Here is a 21,178-nt window from a genome sequence, read left to right on the forward strand (position 1 = left end):
GATCTTTGTAAGATCTCTGCTTAATTCCTGGTGGCTGTGCTCATGCTCACGGCTGTGAGCACCTAAGGAGAGACCAGAGAGGACACCAGCCAGCTACTCCTTCCGTGTTGGAGGTGAGGTAGTGTAAACACAGAGCATAAAATGTGGACCCGACTTGAAAGTTGCTTGAACTTTAAACGTGTTCTCTGAACCACTCATAGATCCATCAGCAAAGAATGGGTGTCTTACTGGCTTAAGATGCTTTCAGCACAACCTCTGACTAATCACATGTTGTCCAAGAGTGACCTCTAGGAAGTCAGGCTTAAAAGTAAAAGCAAGAATTAAAAAGAACCCTAAGTAGAGACATCATCCAGCACACAATGTAAGGGAAATAGATTTCATGGAGTTAATCCAAGCAAACAAATCCAGGACACACAAAAACACTATTAACAACCACCCCTCCTGTGGGATTAGAATTCTGAGTTGCAATGATACATAAAATGTCCAATCTTCAACAGAAAGTATAAGACATGCAACACACGCATACACACATACTCACACCCAGGAAAGTGTGACTCCCACAGAGAAGAAAGCAGTCAATAACACAATCTCTTTGGGGGCCCAAATGTTAGACTTAGCAGAACAAGACTTCAAAGCAGCTATTATCATTATGTTCACCTAACAAATCTGTAGAACATCCAGCAAAAACAGAACACACATTCTTCTCAAGCACACATGGAACATTCTCAAGGATAGACTAAATGCCAGACAACAAAAGAAACCTCAATCAATTATTTTTCAGATTAAACTTTTTATTTTGCGGTAAGTATAGATTTACATGCATCTGTAAGAAGCAACATGGAGAGATCCCACATATTCTTTACCTAGTTTCCCCTAGTGGTAACATCTGGCAAAACATCTTGTATGGTATCACAACCAGGATATTAACAATGCATCAAGAGAGAGAATATCCCATCACAAGGATCCTTGTTATGCCCTTTTATACCCACACTCTTTCTCCTTCAACTACCTCCTTAACCTTTGGCAACCACTAATCTGTTCTCTATTTCTACGATTTTGTCGCTTCAAGAATGTTACATACTGTTGGCTCTCTGCATCTATGGGTTCCACTTTCATGGATTCAACCAACCATGGACTGACATTCTGCAACTGGCTGAATTCATGGATGCAGAATCACTGGATGAATACAATTGACAGTACTGTGTTGTTTTGTATAAGGGACTTGAGTATGCTTGGATTCTGGTGTCTGAGAAGGTCCTGGAACCAATCCCTATAGATATTGAGGGATGATTGTACATGGGATCAGATAGCAGGTGACATTTTAGAATTGACTTTTTTCACTCAGCATGGTTCTAGGAGATTCTTCCAGGTGTTGCGTGTATCAGGTCTGTTCTTTTTTATTGTTAAGTAGTATTCCACAGTATGGATGTACCACAGTTTAACTACTCACCAGCTGAAAGACATCTAGGTTGCTTTCCATTTGGGTCTTCTACAAATCAAGCTGCTATAAACATTTATGTACAGGTCTTTATGTGGTCACATTTTTCGTTTCTTGGAATAAGTGCCAAGAGTACAATTGTTGGGTTATGTTAGTTGCATGTTTTTTAAAAAAGTTTTTTTTTTTTTTATTGCCAAACTATTTTACAAAGTAGCTGTAACATTTCATTTACCCCAGCAATGTAAAGAGTTATCATGTTACTCAGTATCCTTGCCGACATTTGGCATTGTCACTATTTTTAAAGCCATTTTGTTGGTATGTAGTGCTATCTCTTTGTGGTTTTAATGTGTAATTTCCTAATGTCTAATAACAATATATTTTCAGTGCTTGTTTGCCATCTTTATCCTATTCAAGGAAAAGTTTATGTATATTTCACGTTTTCTTAGAGAGGTTTTTGCTGTTCTTTACATATTCTAAATGCTAGTTCTCTGTCAGATACATGGTTTGCAAACATTTTCTCCCAGTGTGTAGCCTGTCTTTTCATTCTCTTAACAGAATCTTTTTGTAGAGCAAATGTTTGATTTTTGATGAAGTCTAATTTATCAGTTTTTCTTCTTGGAATTTTGATAGGAATTGCATTAAACCTGTATATCAGTTTGAGTAGAACTGACTTTTTAATTATGTTGAGGCTTTCAATTTATGAACATGGTATGTCTCTCCATTTATTTGGGTCTTCTTTGATTTCTTTCACCAACATTTTTATAGTTTTCAGCATATAAATACATATGTTTTGGTAACTTTACATCTAAATTTTTTTAGTGATTATAAATATATTTTAAATTTTAGTTTGGATTAGTCATTGATGGTACATAGAAATACATTTGATTAAGGAATTGGCTCACACAACTATGGAGGCTGACAGATCATATATATATCCTATTGATATATATATATATCCTATATATACATATATATATATATCAGAATCAATAGGATATCTATATATCCTATATATATATATCAGAATCAATAGGATAGCTATATATCCTATATATATATATCAGATATATATATATATCCTATTGATATATATATCCTATTGATATATATATATCCTATATATATATATATCCTATTGATTTTGTTTCTGCAGAGAACCCTGACTAACATGAGCATCACCACCACCACAATCACCCCTCTGCCTTTTTTGCTTCAATTTAAGAAAAAGTCATAAATTGGAGGGAAGGGACTGACTACAGAGGGGCATGTAACAATTTGGGGGAGATAAAAAAAGAGTCTGATAACCCACTCTGCGGGACCAATAGATAGAATGCCAGGCATCTTTCTGAGGGACAGCCTTTTAGGCCTACTGAAAGGATGACACAGACGAGAAGCTATTGAAGTGGTCAGGTTCAAGGTACTGGCCTCTGAATCCCCTCTTGTTGGTTGCTATACAGGAACTGAAGATCAGGGCCACTGACCAATGTTAAAAGGAAGGTATTGAGCTGCAAGACACTTTGGATGTATTGGCTTCCACTTTGTCCCTTGAACACATCATGCTTATTTCCACCTCTACCTCACTGCCTGTGTGAGTCAAGGTTCTTGGTTGCAACCAATAAAAACAAAAACAAAAACTGACTCTTGTTGACTTAGGCAAGAGGCAATGGAGTTGAAATTATGTATAGAGAGGATGCTAACAGGCCAGACATAGGGAAATATGGGATTCCATGAGTATCCACAGAATTAAAAAGCAGGCAGCAGGTAACAGTATGGCAGACTATATATTTCCAAAAATATCTACAGCAGTATTTCCAATCCTATAAGCTCTTCCAGAATCTTTCCACTTCTTATCATGAATCGGGTCTACTTCTCCTCCCCTTGAACCAAGAGTAACTTTGTAACTTCTTTGATGAATAGAATGTGGCAGAGTGACACTGTTGATCCCCAATCCTAGGTCATAAGGGCAATATGGCTTCCATCTGACTCTTTCATGAGGTTCTCCTCCTTGAAACCCAGCCACCATGTTGTGAGGAAGCCCAGGCTTATGTGGAGAGGTAGTAGATACATATTTTGGCCCACAGCCCCAGCTTAGGGTCAGTCAATAGCCAGCACTGACCACCAGAAAGGTAAGTAAACAAGCCTTCAAATGATCCCAGACCTAGGTTTTGCACAGCCCCAGCTTCACTAGGTTGAGCAGAGGTGGCTATCTCTACCAAGCCCTGCCCAAATTGCAGATTCATGAGAAAAATAATTATGGTCATAATTTAAGCCTTTATGGGTTGGTTTGTTACACAATGACTGGTAATAGGAACATTCACAACCATGTCATAGCAGAAATCACATGGTTATGACACTGCCCAGGGCTCTACCACCATTAAATAAATTAGTATGTGTACTTGAAACAGTTTCTGGCATGTAAGGAACTCTCCAGGAAACACACTCATTTAGGTTTTGATCATTATCTTTATTTTTATCATCAAAATTTCAGCTTATATGTCACTTCCTCAGAGAATCTTTCTCTGATGCCATTATCTCCCCACCATCTGGGGACAGATGGCCTTCAGTTTTATTTATTTGTTTTTTGTCATGTGTCACTAAATTTAGTTAGCTTATTTACTCACAAATTTGCTTATTTACCTGTGTCTCTCACTTTACTTTTTATACTTTAAAAAATGTGATTGAATACCTCTGTTTACCAGTTGGAAGGTAATCCCCTTAGTGCAGGGAACTTGGGATCTCACCACTCTCCTTGGGTTGAGCAGACTGCAGGGTGGTGGACAGGCAGATGTGCTATCCAGATCATCCATCAGTGGAGGACTTCTTTGCCCAAATGCTAGAAGTGCTGTCTGCAGACAACCTTCAGCTGTCGGCCACTTTCAGAGTTGGCCTTAGCTGTAGAGCTGCCCAAAGTCATGCTCATTTTGGGTCAAATTGGTGGCAGATGGTGGCAGATAAAAAGGCCCAGCCATCTCAGCTAAAGCTGGGATAACTCTGACAGGTCATTCTAGCTCTAGAGCTGCCCATGGATGCACCCAGGCTGTCACTAGGCCTGCATCATGGGTTGATTTCTCCTCTGGCCTCTTCTCCTCCTTCCAACCCCCTCCATGAGGTTGGTCCCTAGGTCACCCGTCAGTCAACACCATGCACCCTAAGTTCTATCTCAGAGTCAGCTTCCTGGGAAGCTCAGTCTAGGACAGCTGAGCTTAAGGGAGATGGGCAGTTGGTGTTTGCAGGGAGATTGAGGTATCTGGGGGCCCCATAAGAGGAGACCATCTTGGATGACACGTGGAGCCTCCCTGCTGACAGGACTGTCTTTTGTAGTAAGAGTGGGAGCTGATCTTCTGCCCTGGTGGCAGGTGTTCAGCAGAGCTCCTTCTGTTCTTGGCAAACATGTAAGAGAAGTGAATGCACAGGGTGGAGGAGAGAGCCCTGGTCGGCTGCCAGGCTTTTATATTTATTCCCGGAGAAGTGGGCTGTGAGTGCACACTCTCACAGAACAACAGAGCTGGAAGGATCCAGGACTTCACCATGCTTCTCAAATATTTCTTCCCAAGTACCTCAAAGGGAAAGGAAGGTGAACTCACACCCCTGGTTCAAGAAGACAGGTCATGTTTGCTAAATGACATCAAATATACTGAAGGGGTACGTGGGTCCCCATTTGAGAAGCTTGGATCTGGATGAGAAATCCAAAGCCAAGGCCTTAGAGCTCAATCTGGCTGGGGTCTGATGGAGGTCAGGACTTGGAATGAGGCTGGATCAGGGCTTAATATGGGATCAGAGTTCTGTTTGGGACCAGGATTCAGCCTGGGTTCAGGAGTTTATCACAGGTCAGGATTAGAGCTGTCTGGGACTAGGATTGTCTGGGGCTAGGTCAGGGTTTGATCTAGGGTTAATCAAGTCATGGTTTAGCTGTGGTAGGAGCCAGGACTCAATGTGAAGCCAAGATCTAGGATTCATTCTAGCATCAGGGTCTAACCCAGTCTAACCAATCATGACTAGTGATGGTTCCATCTAAGGTCATGAGCACAAACTGGAACCTCATCTGAATTCCTTGCGAGGCCTGCTCAGGGCTTGGCCTCAGTCCAGGTATGGGCTTGATCTTAGGCTGAATGTAACCTGGCATCAGGACTCAGTCCTGAAGCAAGCAGCTAAGCCAGCCTGTTGTTCTGCAACAGAGTCAGCAAATCACAACCTGTGGGCCAAACTTAGCATGCCACCTGTTTTTATAAATACAGTTTTATTGCAACACATCCACACTTATTTGTCTACCTCTTGCTTATGGCTGCTTGCACACTGTGAACAGTAGAGTGAAGTAGTTGAAACAGAGATCATATGGCCTGAAAAGTCCCAGATATTCACTATCTGGTCCTTGACAGTAAAAGCTTGCCAACCCCTGATCTAAGGGCTTGGAGGACTCTCTGGCATGAGAAAGCTAGAACATGCCCTAACTCAGTGTTGAGAGCCTCCCTAAAGGTTATGGCGGTGTTTAAGAGACCACTCAAAGGACCATGGAGGCCTGAGCCATGGTCCCCACAGCCAGCTGACTAAGGTTTTGCAGTCTTGAAATCCCTGTTTGGCCTTTCTCCATGAAGGGCGCTGCCAGGGTGTTGCCCTACCACCTAACAGGTAATCCCTACCTGTACATTTTTCTTTGCAGCTTCCAAAGTAGCATTTCCATCCACACTCTCCCTTGGGCCATCTCTCAATGTCCCCACCTATCCAACCTCTGACCATGGTGCTCTCATTGGCTGCTGGGGTGTCTTCTGCTTTCAGATGGAGCTGGAAGGACCTGGTCAGTTTTGTCCCAGTGAAGCACTACCTTGGCCCAGCTGAGAGTGCAAAGGGGTTGAACTAGAGACATGACTAGCTGGCAGGTACCCCCATCACCTTCAGCTACTTTCCCTTCTTCAAACACACATGGACATGCTAGCTCCAGAGCTGCCTGTGGGTACAACCAGGCTGTCACTGGGCCTGTATCATGGGTTGATATCTCCTTCCTCCTCCATCCCCTTCCCTTCCATGAGGGTTGATCCCAAGGTCACCCTTCAGTCAACACCCAGCATCCTAAGCCCCATCTCAGAGTCAGTTTCCTGGGAAGCTCAACATGTGACAGTTGAACTTAAGGAAGACAGACAGTTGGTGTTTGCTGGCAGAATGAAGTGTCTAGTGCCCCCAGCTCCCAAGGCCCCTTCCTGTTGCTCAATCTTAAGGAAACAGCTGCCTCCTCTGAACCTCCACCTACCTTTCTTATATGGGTTGTTATTTAGTTGCTAAGTTGTGTCTGACTCTTTTGCAACCCCATGGACTGTAGCCCACCAGGCTACTCCCAGGCTATTTCCCAGGCAAGAATACTGGAGAGGGTTGCCATTTCCTCCTCTAGGGGATCTTCTTGACTTAGGGATAGAATTCATGTCTCTTGTGTTGTAGGTGGATTCTTTACACTGAGCCACTCTATGGATCAGCATTTAAAACCTCTGGATGGTTTGGAGAGGAGTCCTGGAATTTAGGACCTGTTTCATTAAAATGTACCCACTCATCTGGATTCTCCAAGCTGTCCACTCCAGTGCTGAGTGGAATCATCAGAGAGATGTCTTCATAAGGCTTTGGTCATTAAGACCACCCATCAGACACTGTTTATGTGTTTGTCTGACCACCTTTCAGCAAAGACCCACTACACGAATCGTTCTCACCCAAATCATGCCCAGGAGGTGTCTCACTGCAGAGGTGCCTGTTTTTTTTTGTTGCTCAGATTACTTAAATTATATGCTTAGTTACAATTCCTTGGCTATCTAGAGCATTTTGGAGCCGATTTCCATGTCTGATACAGTCATCTTCAGGGCCTGGTGGTGTCCTCTCTAGTCCTCATCCTAGTAGTTCCTATTTTGCTTTGACACTAAGAGAGTATGCAATTGTGTGCAGGGGAAGCTGCTGGGGAGTTTTTCAAAGTCAACACTATAGTTCCAAAGAAGTAAATAAACACTTAGTGTACTGAGCTGGTCATATGTGACTATAGCTAGATTAGATTTGGGGCTCTATCCCCCAACACTCGATGATCCCTCCTCTATCTTCAGCTTCTTTCAGGCAACAGTAACCCTCCCCCTGGCCCCCAGCTGCTGGGCCTGTGTCTTCACTGAGGGAAATTCTCACATCACTTTAAGCCCAATGCTTTTCAGGAACATGACTTTGGGGTACAGTTTTGCTGGTGTAAATGGTGTGTACACGAGCTTCAGATCTACCTTGAGCTCATCCCATGGTCATAAGCAAGGTTCTCTCCTCTGTGTAGGATGGAAGTGTTGAGGGATGTTTAGGTGTCAGTGCCAACACTTCTGGGTTCTCTTTCAGAGCTAGGAGGAGTTTCTGGATCTGGCTGTGGTCAGAGCACTGAAGTGTCGAGAGACAAGCAATGAGAGCACAGGGATCAGCCAGGCTGATGGTGAGCTGGCAGGAGATGGCACATCTGGGTGGGCCAAGGTTACTGTGACACTCAATTCTTCAGTCTCCCAGCAACAAGCGTGATGAGATGGAGGTGGGAGACCCAAAGTTTAAGGGTTACTGAGTCTAACACCTCATTTTACAGATGAGGAAAATGAGACTTAGGAAGGGAGGGACTTGCCCAAGTTCACAGAGCAGGGCAGAAGCTGAAGCAGGACTGGAATCCAGGCCTCCTGACTCCTATATGGGAAGGGCAGAGAAGTGGACAGGAGAGGAATAGGGACCTTCTCCTCCCTTCTCAGCCCTTCATGCCTGTCATTTAGCTGTGGCCACGTGGACGATCACAAAGCCCTTGATGTCCGGGAAGTGGGGGCTGACGAAGTCTACCTGCAGCTGCCGTGGGCCGCTCTTGAAGGGGGTGATCTTGAATTGGACCGAGGCCTTCTCTTGGGGCTCCAAGCTGGGCACACTGGGGAAGGAAGATGGGAGAAAGGCAGACCATCAGTCATGTCTCCTTCCTGAGCCTGTTCTGCCAGTCCGTGGCACTCCAGAGCCCTCAGGATCAAGGTCATACCTTGTGGCTTGACATTCAAGCCTTTCAATATGCTTTCAGCTTAGTCATCCCTTCCACTACTTCTCACTTATTTCAACCAGTCAGGCTAGTCTCCTCCCTGTGCCCTGAACATACCTTACACTTACCCTCCTCTAGGCTTTTGGATGGATTGTTTCTCCTATCTAGGGTGCCTTCCCCATTCCAATTACATCCAACGCCCAGATTAACTTTTTCTTCTTCCAGGAGACCTTCCCTAACAATACCAGCCATGGAGACCTTTGACTGGGAAGGTCTCCACCGTTCTTGATACCTGAAAAGCTCCCTAAGTCATCATTTAAGGCCCAGTTTAAAGATCAGTTTCACTGGGTATTTCCCCTGGTCCCACCCCACTCCCACTTAAAGGCTGCCTCTGAGCCCCTAGACTTTGGGGAATCCATCCTTTTGCACAAATCACACTGTCTTCATGTGAAGGGCCATATGTTGCTAGAGTCCTTCTCCAGGCAGAACTCCATCTGTTCATCTTGGTGTTTCCAGCAGTTGACATATGGGTCAGGGTACAGGAACATATGAGTGTGACTGAGTGAATGAATGAAAGAATGAATGAGTGAATGAATGACTGAGAATGAATAAGCAAATAAGTGAGTACATGGATAATTTGAATATGTGTGAATGAGTGAATGAATGCATAAATGAATGAATGAGTGAATGAATAGGTAAATAAGTGAGCAAATTAAAGAAATAATATGGATGAATGAACCAGTCAAAACTGAGTTGAGTAGATAAATGAATGAATGAGTGAAAACATGAATAGAAGAGTGAATGAGTGAGTGAAGGAAAGAGTAAATGAATAGGAGTGAGTAAATGAATAAATAAATGGATAAATGAGAGAAAATATGAATGTGAATGAGTGGATTAGTTACATGACTGAATAAGTTAAATGATTAAATAAATAAATGAAGAAATGAAAAACTAATGTGTCTAGGCAGTGGGCTGGTTTCTCCCTCCTCCCCTTGCTGGCAGTGTCTTTATGGCTCATTTCATAAGGAAGGCGGCCCTCCCACCCCAGGCTGACACTTACTCGATGCTGAGCTGTCCCTGGAGAAGGCCACTGCCCTCCACCATTAGCATACAGTCTTTCACTCTCTCCGAGAGAGGGTTAAGCACCATCACTTCCACTGCAACTGCCACCCCCACCACGGCTGGGCCAAGCACCTAGAGGGACAATATCCATAAGTTATACTCCCTCCTCCGCATTCTCCCAGGAAACCCATGATCCTGGCTGGGTCAGGGAATGGGTAGTTAAACTTGTCTATCCTTTGCTTCTACATACCCCATCACTGAGACCTATCAGTATATCCACCCCCCTCCATTCATACCACTTGTCACCATCCTTGAGAGCTGAAGCTAGAGCTAAAAGCACAAATCCCCAGCCTCTGATGCCCTCCTTCAGATCTGCAGGAGGCCTGCCAGGAACAGGTGGCAGATTCAGACAGTAGTCACCTTGATGGTAATGAAGTCCTCCAGAGTAATGTCCTTCTCCACCAGGAGCTTCTCTCCTTTGGTCACGAGGCACATGGCAGCCAACAGGATCTTCTTGTCCTCTGTCAGGTCTTCCTTATATTGAGAATAAGATATTGCAATTGGGATCTTTTTCTCTGGAAGGGAAAGCAGAGGAATTGGGAGTCCAGTGTTCTTTTTCAAAGAACCCAGAAGAGGAAGGGAAGGTTCAATTCATAGTTACACTCTCTATGAACCTTGCAACCAATGTGAGATAGTCATTATTATCATCAGTTCACAGATCAAGAAACCTAAGGCTCAGAGAGGGTAATTCCTTGTCCAGTGTCACATAGCAAGTACATCAAGGAGCCAGGATAAGGTAGGATTCAAATTCAGGCCAGTCAGCTACCGTGACACCAGACTGTCATCTCTAAGAGCTTCTGGAGATGTGTTTAAAATTCCCCCAATCATTTCAAATGGAGATATCACAATCCATCAATGATTCATCCATCAGGAATTCACTCACTGTTCAATGAGCGCATACTATGTCCCAGGTGCAGAGAAGAAGGAGGCCAAAGGCCTCCCTCAAGCTTCCTACTCAATGAGGAGGCCAACTCCTTACAGCTTCTCTAAATTCTCTCTCCCCATTAAGGCCCAGTTCTAGTCAGGCCCACCAACTGCAGAAAGCCTTCACTGATTCACTTACCCAAAGATCCTGTGCCCTCTGCCTTTGGAGCACCTATGGTTCTGACCAATTCTATGTCTTTCTCATCAGCCACAAACTCCCTGCTTATGTAATCTCTTCTTTTGAGCATGTGTCACACAGGCCATAGGTGACTGTTAGTCATATATATATCTGATGACTGTATATTTTTTCTTTAAGGCACAGCACATTCTTTCCAGTTTGCCTAAACTCTACCATCCCCTACTACTTTATCACCACCGTTTCCTTTATATCTGTTTCCTTCCTGTCCCCAAGGGCGTCTGAGTATTCACCCTGTGGGAAAGATCCATATATGTTTCAAACTCTCTGTTCCTCAGAGCTTTGCATATAATACATGCTTCTTGAATGATCCATGAGTCAAAGTTCTACCTTATTTTAACTGGTTCTCTAAGTCTAGCAGGTTCTACCAGGAGAACCTATACTACAACAATAATAATAATTTTAAAAGTTAAATTTTACTGAGAGATTAAATTGTGCTAGGGACTTTCAAGTGCATTCATGGATTATCTCATTTAATCCTCACAACAATTGCACGAGCAAGTATTATTATCCCCATCTTATAATAATATCAACAATACTGATGATCACTACCATAAATTAAATGTTCTTTAGTGGTAGGAATTGTGAGAAATACTTTATATATGTTATATCATTTGTTTCTCGTATGGTAAAGATGAGTGGTTCTCAAAGTGTGGTCCTGGGGCCAGCAGCATCAGCATCTCTAGGGAACTTATTAGAAGTGCAGATTTTAAAGCTCCAGAGTAAAGAATCACCAGATGCTCCCAATTATTCACATGAAGAGAGCTTTGGACATTAGTTCAGACCATGGGAGAAGGGAAGAGAAAGACTGTTCCATACAATATTCAGAACAGAGCTTCGTTAAGTTCTCTGGGTCATGAACTCCACTGGCAATCTAATAAAAGCTGAGACTCTTTTCATTAACAAACATCAACAGTCCCATCAACCATTAGATATAACTGATAACTATAGACTACTTCATCCAACAAGAGCAGAATACACATCCTTCTCAAGTTCATACTGAATGTTCCCCAAGAATGATCACATTGTGGGCTACGAATAACACATGAACAAATTTTAAAGAATAAAAATTATACAGTGTATCCTCTCAGACCCCAATAGAATTAAACTTGATATCAGTAACAGAAAGATAGCTGGATGACTCCAAAATATTTGGAGATTAAGCCACACACTTCTAAATGACACTTAGGTCAAAGAACATACCTCAAAAAATTTAAAAACATTTTTAACTAAATGAAAATGTAACAAATTGGGGAATGCAGCAAAGCATTGCTTATATAGAAATTTGTAGCACTGACTACAGATATTAAAAAAGAAGAAAGACCTAAAATCAACAAATCTGAAATCTCCATCTTAAGAAATTAGAAAAAGAAGAGCAAACTAAATCCAAAGTTATCCAAAAAAAAAAAAAAAAAGAAATAAAATTTAGAAAAAATTTAAGTCAGAAATCAATAAAATTGAAAACAAGAAATCAAAAGAGAAAATCAACAAAACCAAAAGCTATTTTCCTAAAAAAAGATCAAAGACATTACAGGAAAAGGAAATTACAGACCAATATTTCTCATGAATATTGATGCAAAAATCATCAGCAAAATGTTAGCAAATTGAATCCAACAATGTATAAAATGAATTATATATCTCGACCAAGTGGGACTTATTACAGGTATATGAGGTTGGCTCAACATTCAAAAGTCAACTAATGTAACCTATCACATCAACAGACTAAAGAAGAAAAGTCACATGAACATATCAGTAGATTCAGAGGAAGAATTTGACAAAATCTAGCACCATTTCATTACTAAAATTCTCAGAAAACTAGGAATAGTTGAGGAAGTTTTCAACTTGACAAAGAACATCTACATAACTATTACTCCAAAAAAAAAAAAAAACCCTACAAAAACCTACAGCTAACAACATACTTAATAGTGAGAAACTCAAAGCTTTCCTACTAAGAAGGAACAAGGCATGGATGTCTCTCTTACCACTAATCCTTTTCAACACTGGACTAGAAGTCCCAGCTAAGACAAAAAGACAAGAAAAGGAAATAAAAGGTATATCTATTTGGAAGAAAGAAATGAAACTGTCTTTGTTCACAGATGACATGATCATCTATGTAGAAAATCTGAAATAATCAGCAACAAAAAACTCCTCGAAGTAATTATACTAATTACTAATTATAGCAAGGACACAAGACATAAGATATATCTTGTATGTATAAGATAACATACAAAATTCAATTACTTTTTAAAAATACCAGCAATAAACTATTGGAATTTGAGGTTAAAAATGCCACTTATATTAGCAGCACCAAAATGAAAAACTCAGGCATTAATCTAACAAAATATGTCAAAGATATACATATATGAGGAAAACAAACAAACAAAAAAACTGATGAAAGAAATCAAAGACTAAATGAATTAATGGAGAGATATTCCATGTTCATGGATAGGAGGACTCAATACTATCAAGATGTCAGTTCTTCCCCACTTGATCTACAGACAAGGCAAACCCATCAGAATCCCAGCAAGTTATTTAATGTATTTCAGCAAACTGATTCTAAACTGATTTATGTGAGGAGGCAAAAGACCCAGAATAGTCAACATCATATTGAAGGAAAAGAAGAACATCAGAGGATCAACATTACCTGACTTTAAGACTTAGTATAAAACTACAGTAATCAAAACAGTGTGGTATTAATGAAAGAATAGACAAATAAATCAGTGGAACAAAATAGAGCTCCGAAGTAGATCCACACAAATACAGCAAACTGATCTTTGACAAAGGAGCAATGCAAATAAAATGCAGGAAGAGCTAGACATCCGCATTTAAAAAAAAGATTCTAGACACATACCTTATACACTTTATGAAAATGAAATCAACATTGACCTTAAGCCTAAATGCAAATTGTGAAACTATAAAATGTCTGAAGTGAAGTGAAGTCGCTCAGTTGTGTCCGACTCTTTGCGACCCCAGGGACTGTAGCCTACCAGGATCCTCAGTCCATGGGATTTTCCAGCCAAGAATACTAGAGTGGGTTGCCATTTCCTTCTCCAAAATGTCTAGACAATAACAAATGAGAAAGCCTAGATAATTTTGGGTATGATGATGATGACTAATTTTTTAGATACAACACCAAAGGCATGATCCATGAAAGAAAAAATTGGAAAGTTGCACTTGATTAAAATTAAAAACTCCTGCTCTGTGGAAGGACTGTCAAGAAAATGAGAAGACAAGCCACGAACTGGGAGAAAATATCTGCAAAATACACATCTGATAAAGCACTATTATATAAAATATACAAAGAACTCAAAATTCAACAATAAGGAAATGAACAACATGATTAAAAGATGAGCAAAAAATCTATACAGACAACTCACCAAAAATATATAGATGCACAAGAAAAGATGCTCACATCATACATCACTGTGAAATTTCAAATTGAAACAATGAGATAGTACCACATACCTATTAGAATGGCAAGAATCCAAAATATTGACAACACCGAATGCTGGAAAGGATGGGGAGCTCTCTGTGAATGAGGAACTCTCATTCATTAATGGTGGGAATGCAAAGTGTTACAGCCACGTTGGAAGATAACTTTGGCAGCTTCTTAGAAAACTAAACATAATCTTATCATACCGTTAGCAATCATGCTCCTCAGTATTTACCCATATAAGTTGAAAACTTATCTTCACACAAAAACCTGCACATGGGTGTTTATAGCAGCTTGATCCATGACTGCCAAAACTTGGAAGCAATCAAGATATTCTTCAGTAGGTGAATGGATCAGTCAACTGTGATATATCCATATCAAGGAAATTCAGCGATAACAAGAAATGAGCTGTCAAGCTATAAAAAGCCATGGAGGAATCTTAAATATACATTCCTAAGTGAAAGAATCCAATCAGAAATGGCTACACACTATATGATTTCAATGATATGACATTTGGGAAAAGCAAAACTATGGTGACAGTTAAAATATCAGTGGTTGCCAAGAGATTTGAGGCAAGGGAGGGAGAAGTAAATAGATGAATAGCAGGGAATTTTAGGACAGTGAAACTATTCTGTGTGATATTCTAATGTTGGATACACGTCATACATTTGTCAAAACCCACAGAATGTACAATACAGAATGAACCCTAATGTAGACTATGGACTTTAGTTAATAATAATGTACCAGTATCAGTCAATTATAACAAATGTACCACACTCATGCAAGATGTTAGTAACATGGGAAGATGGGAGGTCATGAGGGAATATATGGAAACTCTTGGGGCTTTCTGATCATTTTTCTGAAACAAAAACTTTTTTAAAAAGTCTGTTAATTTAAAAATTATAAATTTTTAATGAATTACATGTATTAATAGTTACACAATTTGGCTTAGTAATTCCATTTTTGTGAATCTATTCTGAAAAAAAGCAGTCCAAAAATCTAGACCACAATACAGGAATTTTTTTCACCAGAGTGCTCACTTTAGTCTTTTTTAAAAAATAGCAGGATGGGGGACACAAGTACACTCATGGCTGATTCACGTCAATGTATGGCAAAAACCACTACAATGTTGTAAAGTAATTAACCTTCAACTAAAATGAATGAATTAATTAAAAAATAGCAATAGATAATAACTACCTCAAAGAAGGTAACAGATAAAATAAATCACCATATATTTATTACAGATTATACATCTATTAAAATTATGTGAGTGAAGAGCTTATAAAAATATTTAAATTACAATGTAATATGAAAAGAGCAGAGCACTAATGAGTGTTTGTGATATCATTGAACTGTTTTTCAAAAAGCAACAGGCTTTAAAAATTTGGAAGGAAAATATGTTAACAATTTGTAGGCAGGTGGCAGGATCATAGGTGATCTTTCCCTTGTGCTAAATCTTTAATGAATATGCATTATTTTTAAAAAGAAAAAAAGTCAGGAAAAACTGTATGTTAATTAATATTTCCTTGTGAAGTGTTATTTTGTGGTTTAGATTTTGTGAAAAATAAGTGAGAGAAAAGCAAAAAATATGGGACACCTCCTTCACATATTTTCACACCTTGTCAAAAAACACAAACTTCACTTACCAGAAAAGTGGTTCAGGGAAAATATCTTTGACTGAATCTTTAGGGTTCAGAAAGTATATGAGAGGGAGAGGGAGAATATATGGGACGAGAGGGAGAATATATGCGACGAGAGGAGAGGGGAGAGGATTCAGGGTGGTTGTAGGTTGTGGCTGATGCCTGCAGAATACTCAGGACAGGGTCTCACGTATGTAGGCACTTAATAAACAGCTCTTACTGGTCTCTTGAGAAACACTGGAGCCAGATGAGCTCCAAAATTTGTTGGATTTTAAAAAGGTAACACAAGACATATCCCACATGTTATGAAATGCTCCCAGCAGGTATTTATTCAGTGGGTAAGTATTCAAACTGAGTGGGAATACTCGACCATTACATGTTTGCCACTAGATGATTATGAACTTTTATTATTATCCTTATTATTCAGTCCCTCTGAATCTCAGTTTTCTCATCTATAAACACTCAGAAATATCCCCTTCTCTCCTGGGAAAAGGGGCTGGGCTGACCAGGTCCCATCCATCTGGGGTGTTCTTACCTTCTTCTGGCCCTAGCTTCACTGTGTGGGATTCGTGCAAGATCTCTGCCACTGGCCTGCGGGTGTAAAGGATGGTGGCACCACTCAAGTTGACTTGGACCCGCTGGGCCCGGGAGGTGAGGCTGGTCAAGCACAGGGCCAGCTTCAGGTCATGGCCCAGCACAGGTGGCTCCAGCACCTTGAACTTGCCGGTGATGCTGGGCTTGGTGGCAGGCTCCAGGAGGTCATCACGCCAGAGACCACGGCCGCCCCCTCTGCGGACCCGGGCCCTCCTTCCAGAGGCTTCCACGCTGAACAGCTTCTTCATGGCATTGCTGTACACTTGCCTCTCCTTCCGGGACCCTGCAGGGCGTGGGACAGCATGAGGCAGGCACCCTCTTCTCTGCCACCTGTCCCAGGGCCAGCTCTTCTCATTCCCCTCTTCTCTAGGCACAACCACTGCTCCATCCCCACTTTCATTTACCACGGCTGTCGGAGGTCTCAAATTGGCAGCCCAAGAGCCATATGCAGGCCTCAGCCATAGGCATTGTGTTTGGATCTGGAACTACTTAAATAAATTTTTAATCAGTTACCAACATCAGATTAGAAAATTTCACATAACAATAGAGATTGGCAGCCCTCTGACATATGGATGTGAAGTCTCATATGATAAAGATAGCTGACACTTTTGTAGACTTACTATGTGCCAGGCACTGTAGTTCTAGATGATATATATATGTATATATGTATATTATATGTATATATATATTTCCTCCCTGACCCAGGATGAAGGTACTATTATCATCCCAATTTTACAGATAAGGAACCCAAGGCACAGGAAATGAAGAAGACTTGTAAGAGAGCTAAAATTTGAACCCAGGCAGTCTGGTTCCAATTCCTGTGTTCTTAATCACCCCCTCTTCCCAATCTCTACATGGCAATCATGGTCTTGAGCTGAGGAAGCTGTGCTTTCTCCAGATGGGAACATACCCGCTGGTTCTCCACAGTCTGCACTTGTAATTCTCCTGCTGCTGGTCTGCCACACTGGGGTGCCGTCTGCAAGCTCCTGAAGCCATGAGCTTAGGATCCCTGATCTCCTACTTTCCCTGTTGCTAGCACAGACCTCTCTTCTGTTTTTTGATCTCCAGATCAATATATGACTGGTCCACTGGCCCACTTCCACCCCCGGGATGTCCCACAGGCGCCTCCAACCCAACCAAGTATGCCATCTTCTGCCTGGCAGCATTCCCATGTCAGCAAATGGCTCCACTGTTTACCCAGCATACAAGTCAGAAGCTGGACATGTCCTTGACTCTTCCTCAATCTTACTACCCACAACGGGTTGGGTGACAAGTTCCGCCCAGCATCCTCACTGATCTTTGGAATCTGCCCCCTTCTCCCCTCACTGCTTTCCCCTCAGACCACCATGTAAACTGTCTCACCCTCAGGTCAGTTTGCCGCTAGGTGACTGTGAACTTTATTATCGTTTACAGTCCCTCCAAGTCTCCATTTCCCGTCTATGAAGTGGGGAGAAGAGGTGCACAGGTGAGGCCTGAACTCAGAGCTCAGGAATGTTCCTCCCTTCTGGAGGATGTGGGCTTCACGTCCACTCCAGTCTTTTTTCTACCCTGATCTGTTCAAGACCCAACTCTGACGCTTCCTCTTCCTTGAGCTCCTTCCCAAACGTTCTCCCAAGTACCTCCCTACTGTGTGGCCTGGGCTTGAAGGGACTCGTGTGGACCTAAAGTTTCTTTAACATGTCATGTTTTATTATTAAAATTTATGTGAAGTTTTCACTTTACTCCATAATTTACTTATAAAATATTTTTACTAAGAAAATGTTTCCTTTCTCTGCCAAAAATTCTAATGTGACTTTCTCAGGGAGGCCTTCTCTGACCACCTGATTTTTTAAAAAACAGCTTTATTCGGATATATTTTAATTTGCCAACACGCAATGTACAGATTTAAAAGGACACAAGCCAATGTTTTTTTTAATACATTCGCAGAATTGTGTACCCATCACCACAATCTAATTTCATAACAATTTCTGTCACCCTTAAGAAACTCTATAACCATTAGTGGTCACTTCCCATTCCTCCCTGCCCTGCCCCAACCCTAGGCAACTGCTATTTTAATTTCTAATTTGCCTATTCTGGGCATTTCACATAAAGGGAATCATACAATGTGTGGTCCTTTGTGACTGGCTTTTTTTTTTTCCCTTAACATTTTTAAGGTTCATCCATATTGTAGTATATATCAGTACTTCATTCCTTTTAATTGCTGAATAATATTGCATTATTGGAGAGGGCAATGGCACCCCACTCCACTGGAAAATCCCATGAATGGAGGAGCCTGGTGGGCTGCCGTCTATGGGGTCGCACAGAGTCGGACACGACTGAAGTGACTTAGCAGCAGCAGCAGCTTTGCATTATATGGACAGACCACGTTGTGTTTATCCACTGATGTTAGGGTTGTTTCCACTGTAGCTGTGTTGAACAATGTTGCTACGAATGTTCATGTGGAAGATTTTGGTGGATGTTTGTTTTCATTTCTCTTGGATGTATATCTGAAGTATACCTGCTCGCTGGTGTGGTACTCTGTGTTTAAGTTAACATCGTGAAGAACTGTCAAGTTGTTATCCAAAGTGTTTGCACGGTTTCACATTCCCACCAGCAGTGTATGAGAGCTCCAATTCCTCTACAACCTCACCAGCTCTTACTGCCTGTCTTTTTGATTATAACAGTTCTAGTGGATGTGAAGCGGTATGTTGTTGTGGCTTTGAATATTATCAATGATGTTAAGCATAATTATTAATGATGTTAAGCATCTTTTCATGTTTTTTGGTCATTTGTATATTGTCCTCAAAGAAAGGTCTATTTAAATCTTTTGCCCATTTAAAAATTGGGTTATTTATCTTTTTATTATTGAGCTATAAGGATTATTTATACATTCTTGATACAAGTCCCTTATTAGATACATGATTTGAAAATATTTTCTGTTCTTGGGCTATCTTTCTTCTTTCTTGATGGCACTATTTGTAGTACAAGTTTTTAGTTTTAATGAAGCCCAATTTATCAATTTTTTCTTTTGTCATTTGTGTTCTTGATGTCATATCCAAAAAGGCTCTGTTAAACTCAAGCTTATAAAGATTAACTCCTGTTTTCTTCTAAAACCTTATAATTTTAGCTCTTTGATATAGATCAGGGACCCATTTGAGTTAATTTTTGTGTATGGTCTGATGTAAAAAGCCAGGTTTATTCTTGTGCACGTGGATAAGCAGAGGTCCCAACACCATCTATTGAAAAAGGCTATTCTTATTTGCTCTTCACTGAATTGTCTTGACATCCTGTCAAAATCAATTGAGCATAATTATAAGGGTTTATTTCTGGATTCCTCATTCTTTACTATTGATCTATATGTATGTCCATTTTCATGACTGTATCACACTATCTGGGTTATTGTATATTTATAGTAAGTTTTGAATTTGAGAAGTTTGAGCCCTCCAACATTATTCTTCTTTTCCAAGATTGTTTTCGTTATTCTGGGTCTCTTGAATTTCCAAGTGAATTTTAGAAACAGCTTATCAATTTTGGTAAAAAAAAAAAAAAAAAAAAAACTCAGCTGGAACTTTGATAAGGGTTTCTTGGAGACTGTAGGTCAATTTGGGGGCATTGCCATATCTTAAAAAAAACTTTCAGTCCATGAAAATGGGAAATCTTTCCATTTATAGTTTCTTTCACCAATGCTTTGTAGTTTTCAGTGTACTAGTCTTGTTCTCCTTTTGTTAAATTTATTCTTAAATATCTTATTCTTTTTTTTGCCATGCTGTGTGGCTTGCAGACCCTAAGTTCCCTGGCCAGAGGTTGAACCCAGGCCCCACCAGTGAAAACACCAAGACCTAGCCACTGGACAAACTGCCAGGGAATTCTCAAAGTATTGATATTTTATTCTTTTGGATACTATTGTAAATGAACTTGTTTTCTTAATTTCATTTCAGATTATACATTTTTAGTATCTTGAAATAATATTAATTTCTAAAAATTGATTTTGTTTTCCATAATTTTGCTGAAATCATTTATTGGCTCTAGTAACTTTCAGTGGATTCCTTAGAATTTTATGTGTACCAGATTATATCATGTGTAAGAGATAATTTTACTTCTTCCTTTCCAGTTGGGTTTTCTGTATCTATTGAGATGATCATGTGGTTTTTGTCTTTTTTTCTATTGTTATGGTATATTATATTAATTAGTTTTTAATATTAAATCCATCTTACATTCTTGCAATAAATCCCTTCCTCTGTGGCATGTAATCTTTTTTATATGTTGCTGGATTCAGTTTGCTAGTATTTTGTTGATAGTTTTTGCTTCTATGCTCATAAGGGATACTGATCTCTAATTTTCTTTTCTTGTGATGTCATCATCTGGTTTTGGTATCAGGATAATACTAACCTCATAGAACAAATTGGGCAATGTTCCCTCCTCTACTATTTTTTGAGGAGAAGTTTGTGAAGAATTGGCATTTAATTCTTCTTTTAATGTTTGACAGAACATTCACCAGTGACATATGGGCCTGGTCTGTTTTGTGTGTGGCAGGGGAGTTTTTAATTACTACTGCATTCTCTCTACTTATAAACTTATTCAGATTTCCTAATTCTTCCTGAGGCAGTTTTGGTAATTCTTAGAGAAATTCGTCCATTTTATCTAAAGTTATCTAATATGTTGGTCTATAGTTGTTCATAGTACCCCCAATGAACTGTTTTATTCACAGCTCTTCTGACACCACATGTGTGGTAGTTTCCCATACATACACAAGAAGGGAGGGAGGGAGAAGGGCACAGTACAGAAGTGGAGAGACAGCAGTTAACAGAGAGGGAGGGAAAGGGTGGAAGGGGTGTTCCCTAGGGGCTGG

At 40.5% G+C, this 21,178-nt stretch overlaps 1 protein-coding gene across 2 annotated transcripts in view; it reads right to left on the reverse strand.

The window, feature by feature from the left end:
- Nucleotides 1-7,895: 7,895 nt before the first annotated feature.
- TGM6 (transglutaminase 6) overlaps nucleotides 7,896-21,178 on the reverse strand; it is a 45,482-nt gene continuing 32,199 nt past the window's right edge. For both annotated transcript variants that reach the window (XM_043480258.1, XM_043480257.1), the window contains 4 exons: nucleotides 16,292-16,633; nucleotides 9,924-10,078; nucleotides 9,502-9,635; nucleotides 7,896-8,339 (listed from right to left, as the gene is read on the reverse strand). In XM_043480258.1, the coding sequence (XP_043336193.1) occupies nucleotides 8,186-8,339; nucleotides 9,502-9,635; nucleotides 9,924-10,078; nucleotides 16,292-16,633 (785 nt within the window). In that variant the 3' untranslated portion in view covers nucleotides 7,896-8,185. The remainder of the gene's footprint in view (nucleotides 8,340-9,501; nucleotides 9,636-9,923; nucleotides 10,079-16,291; nucleotides 16,634-21,178) is intronic.

Source organism: Cervus canadensis, chromosome 10, assembly GCF_019320065.1.
Source record: "Cervus canadensis isolate Bull #8, Minnesota chromosome 10, ASM1932006v1, whole genome shotgun sequence".
NCBI classification, from domain to species: domain Eukaryota; kingdom Metazoa; phylum Chordata; class Mammalia; order Artiodactyla; family Cervidae; genus Cervus; species Cervus canadensis.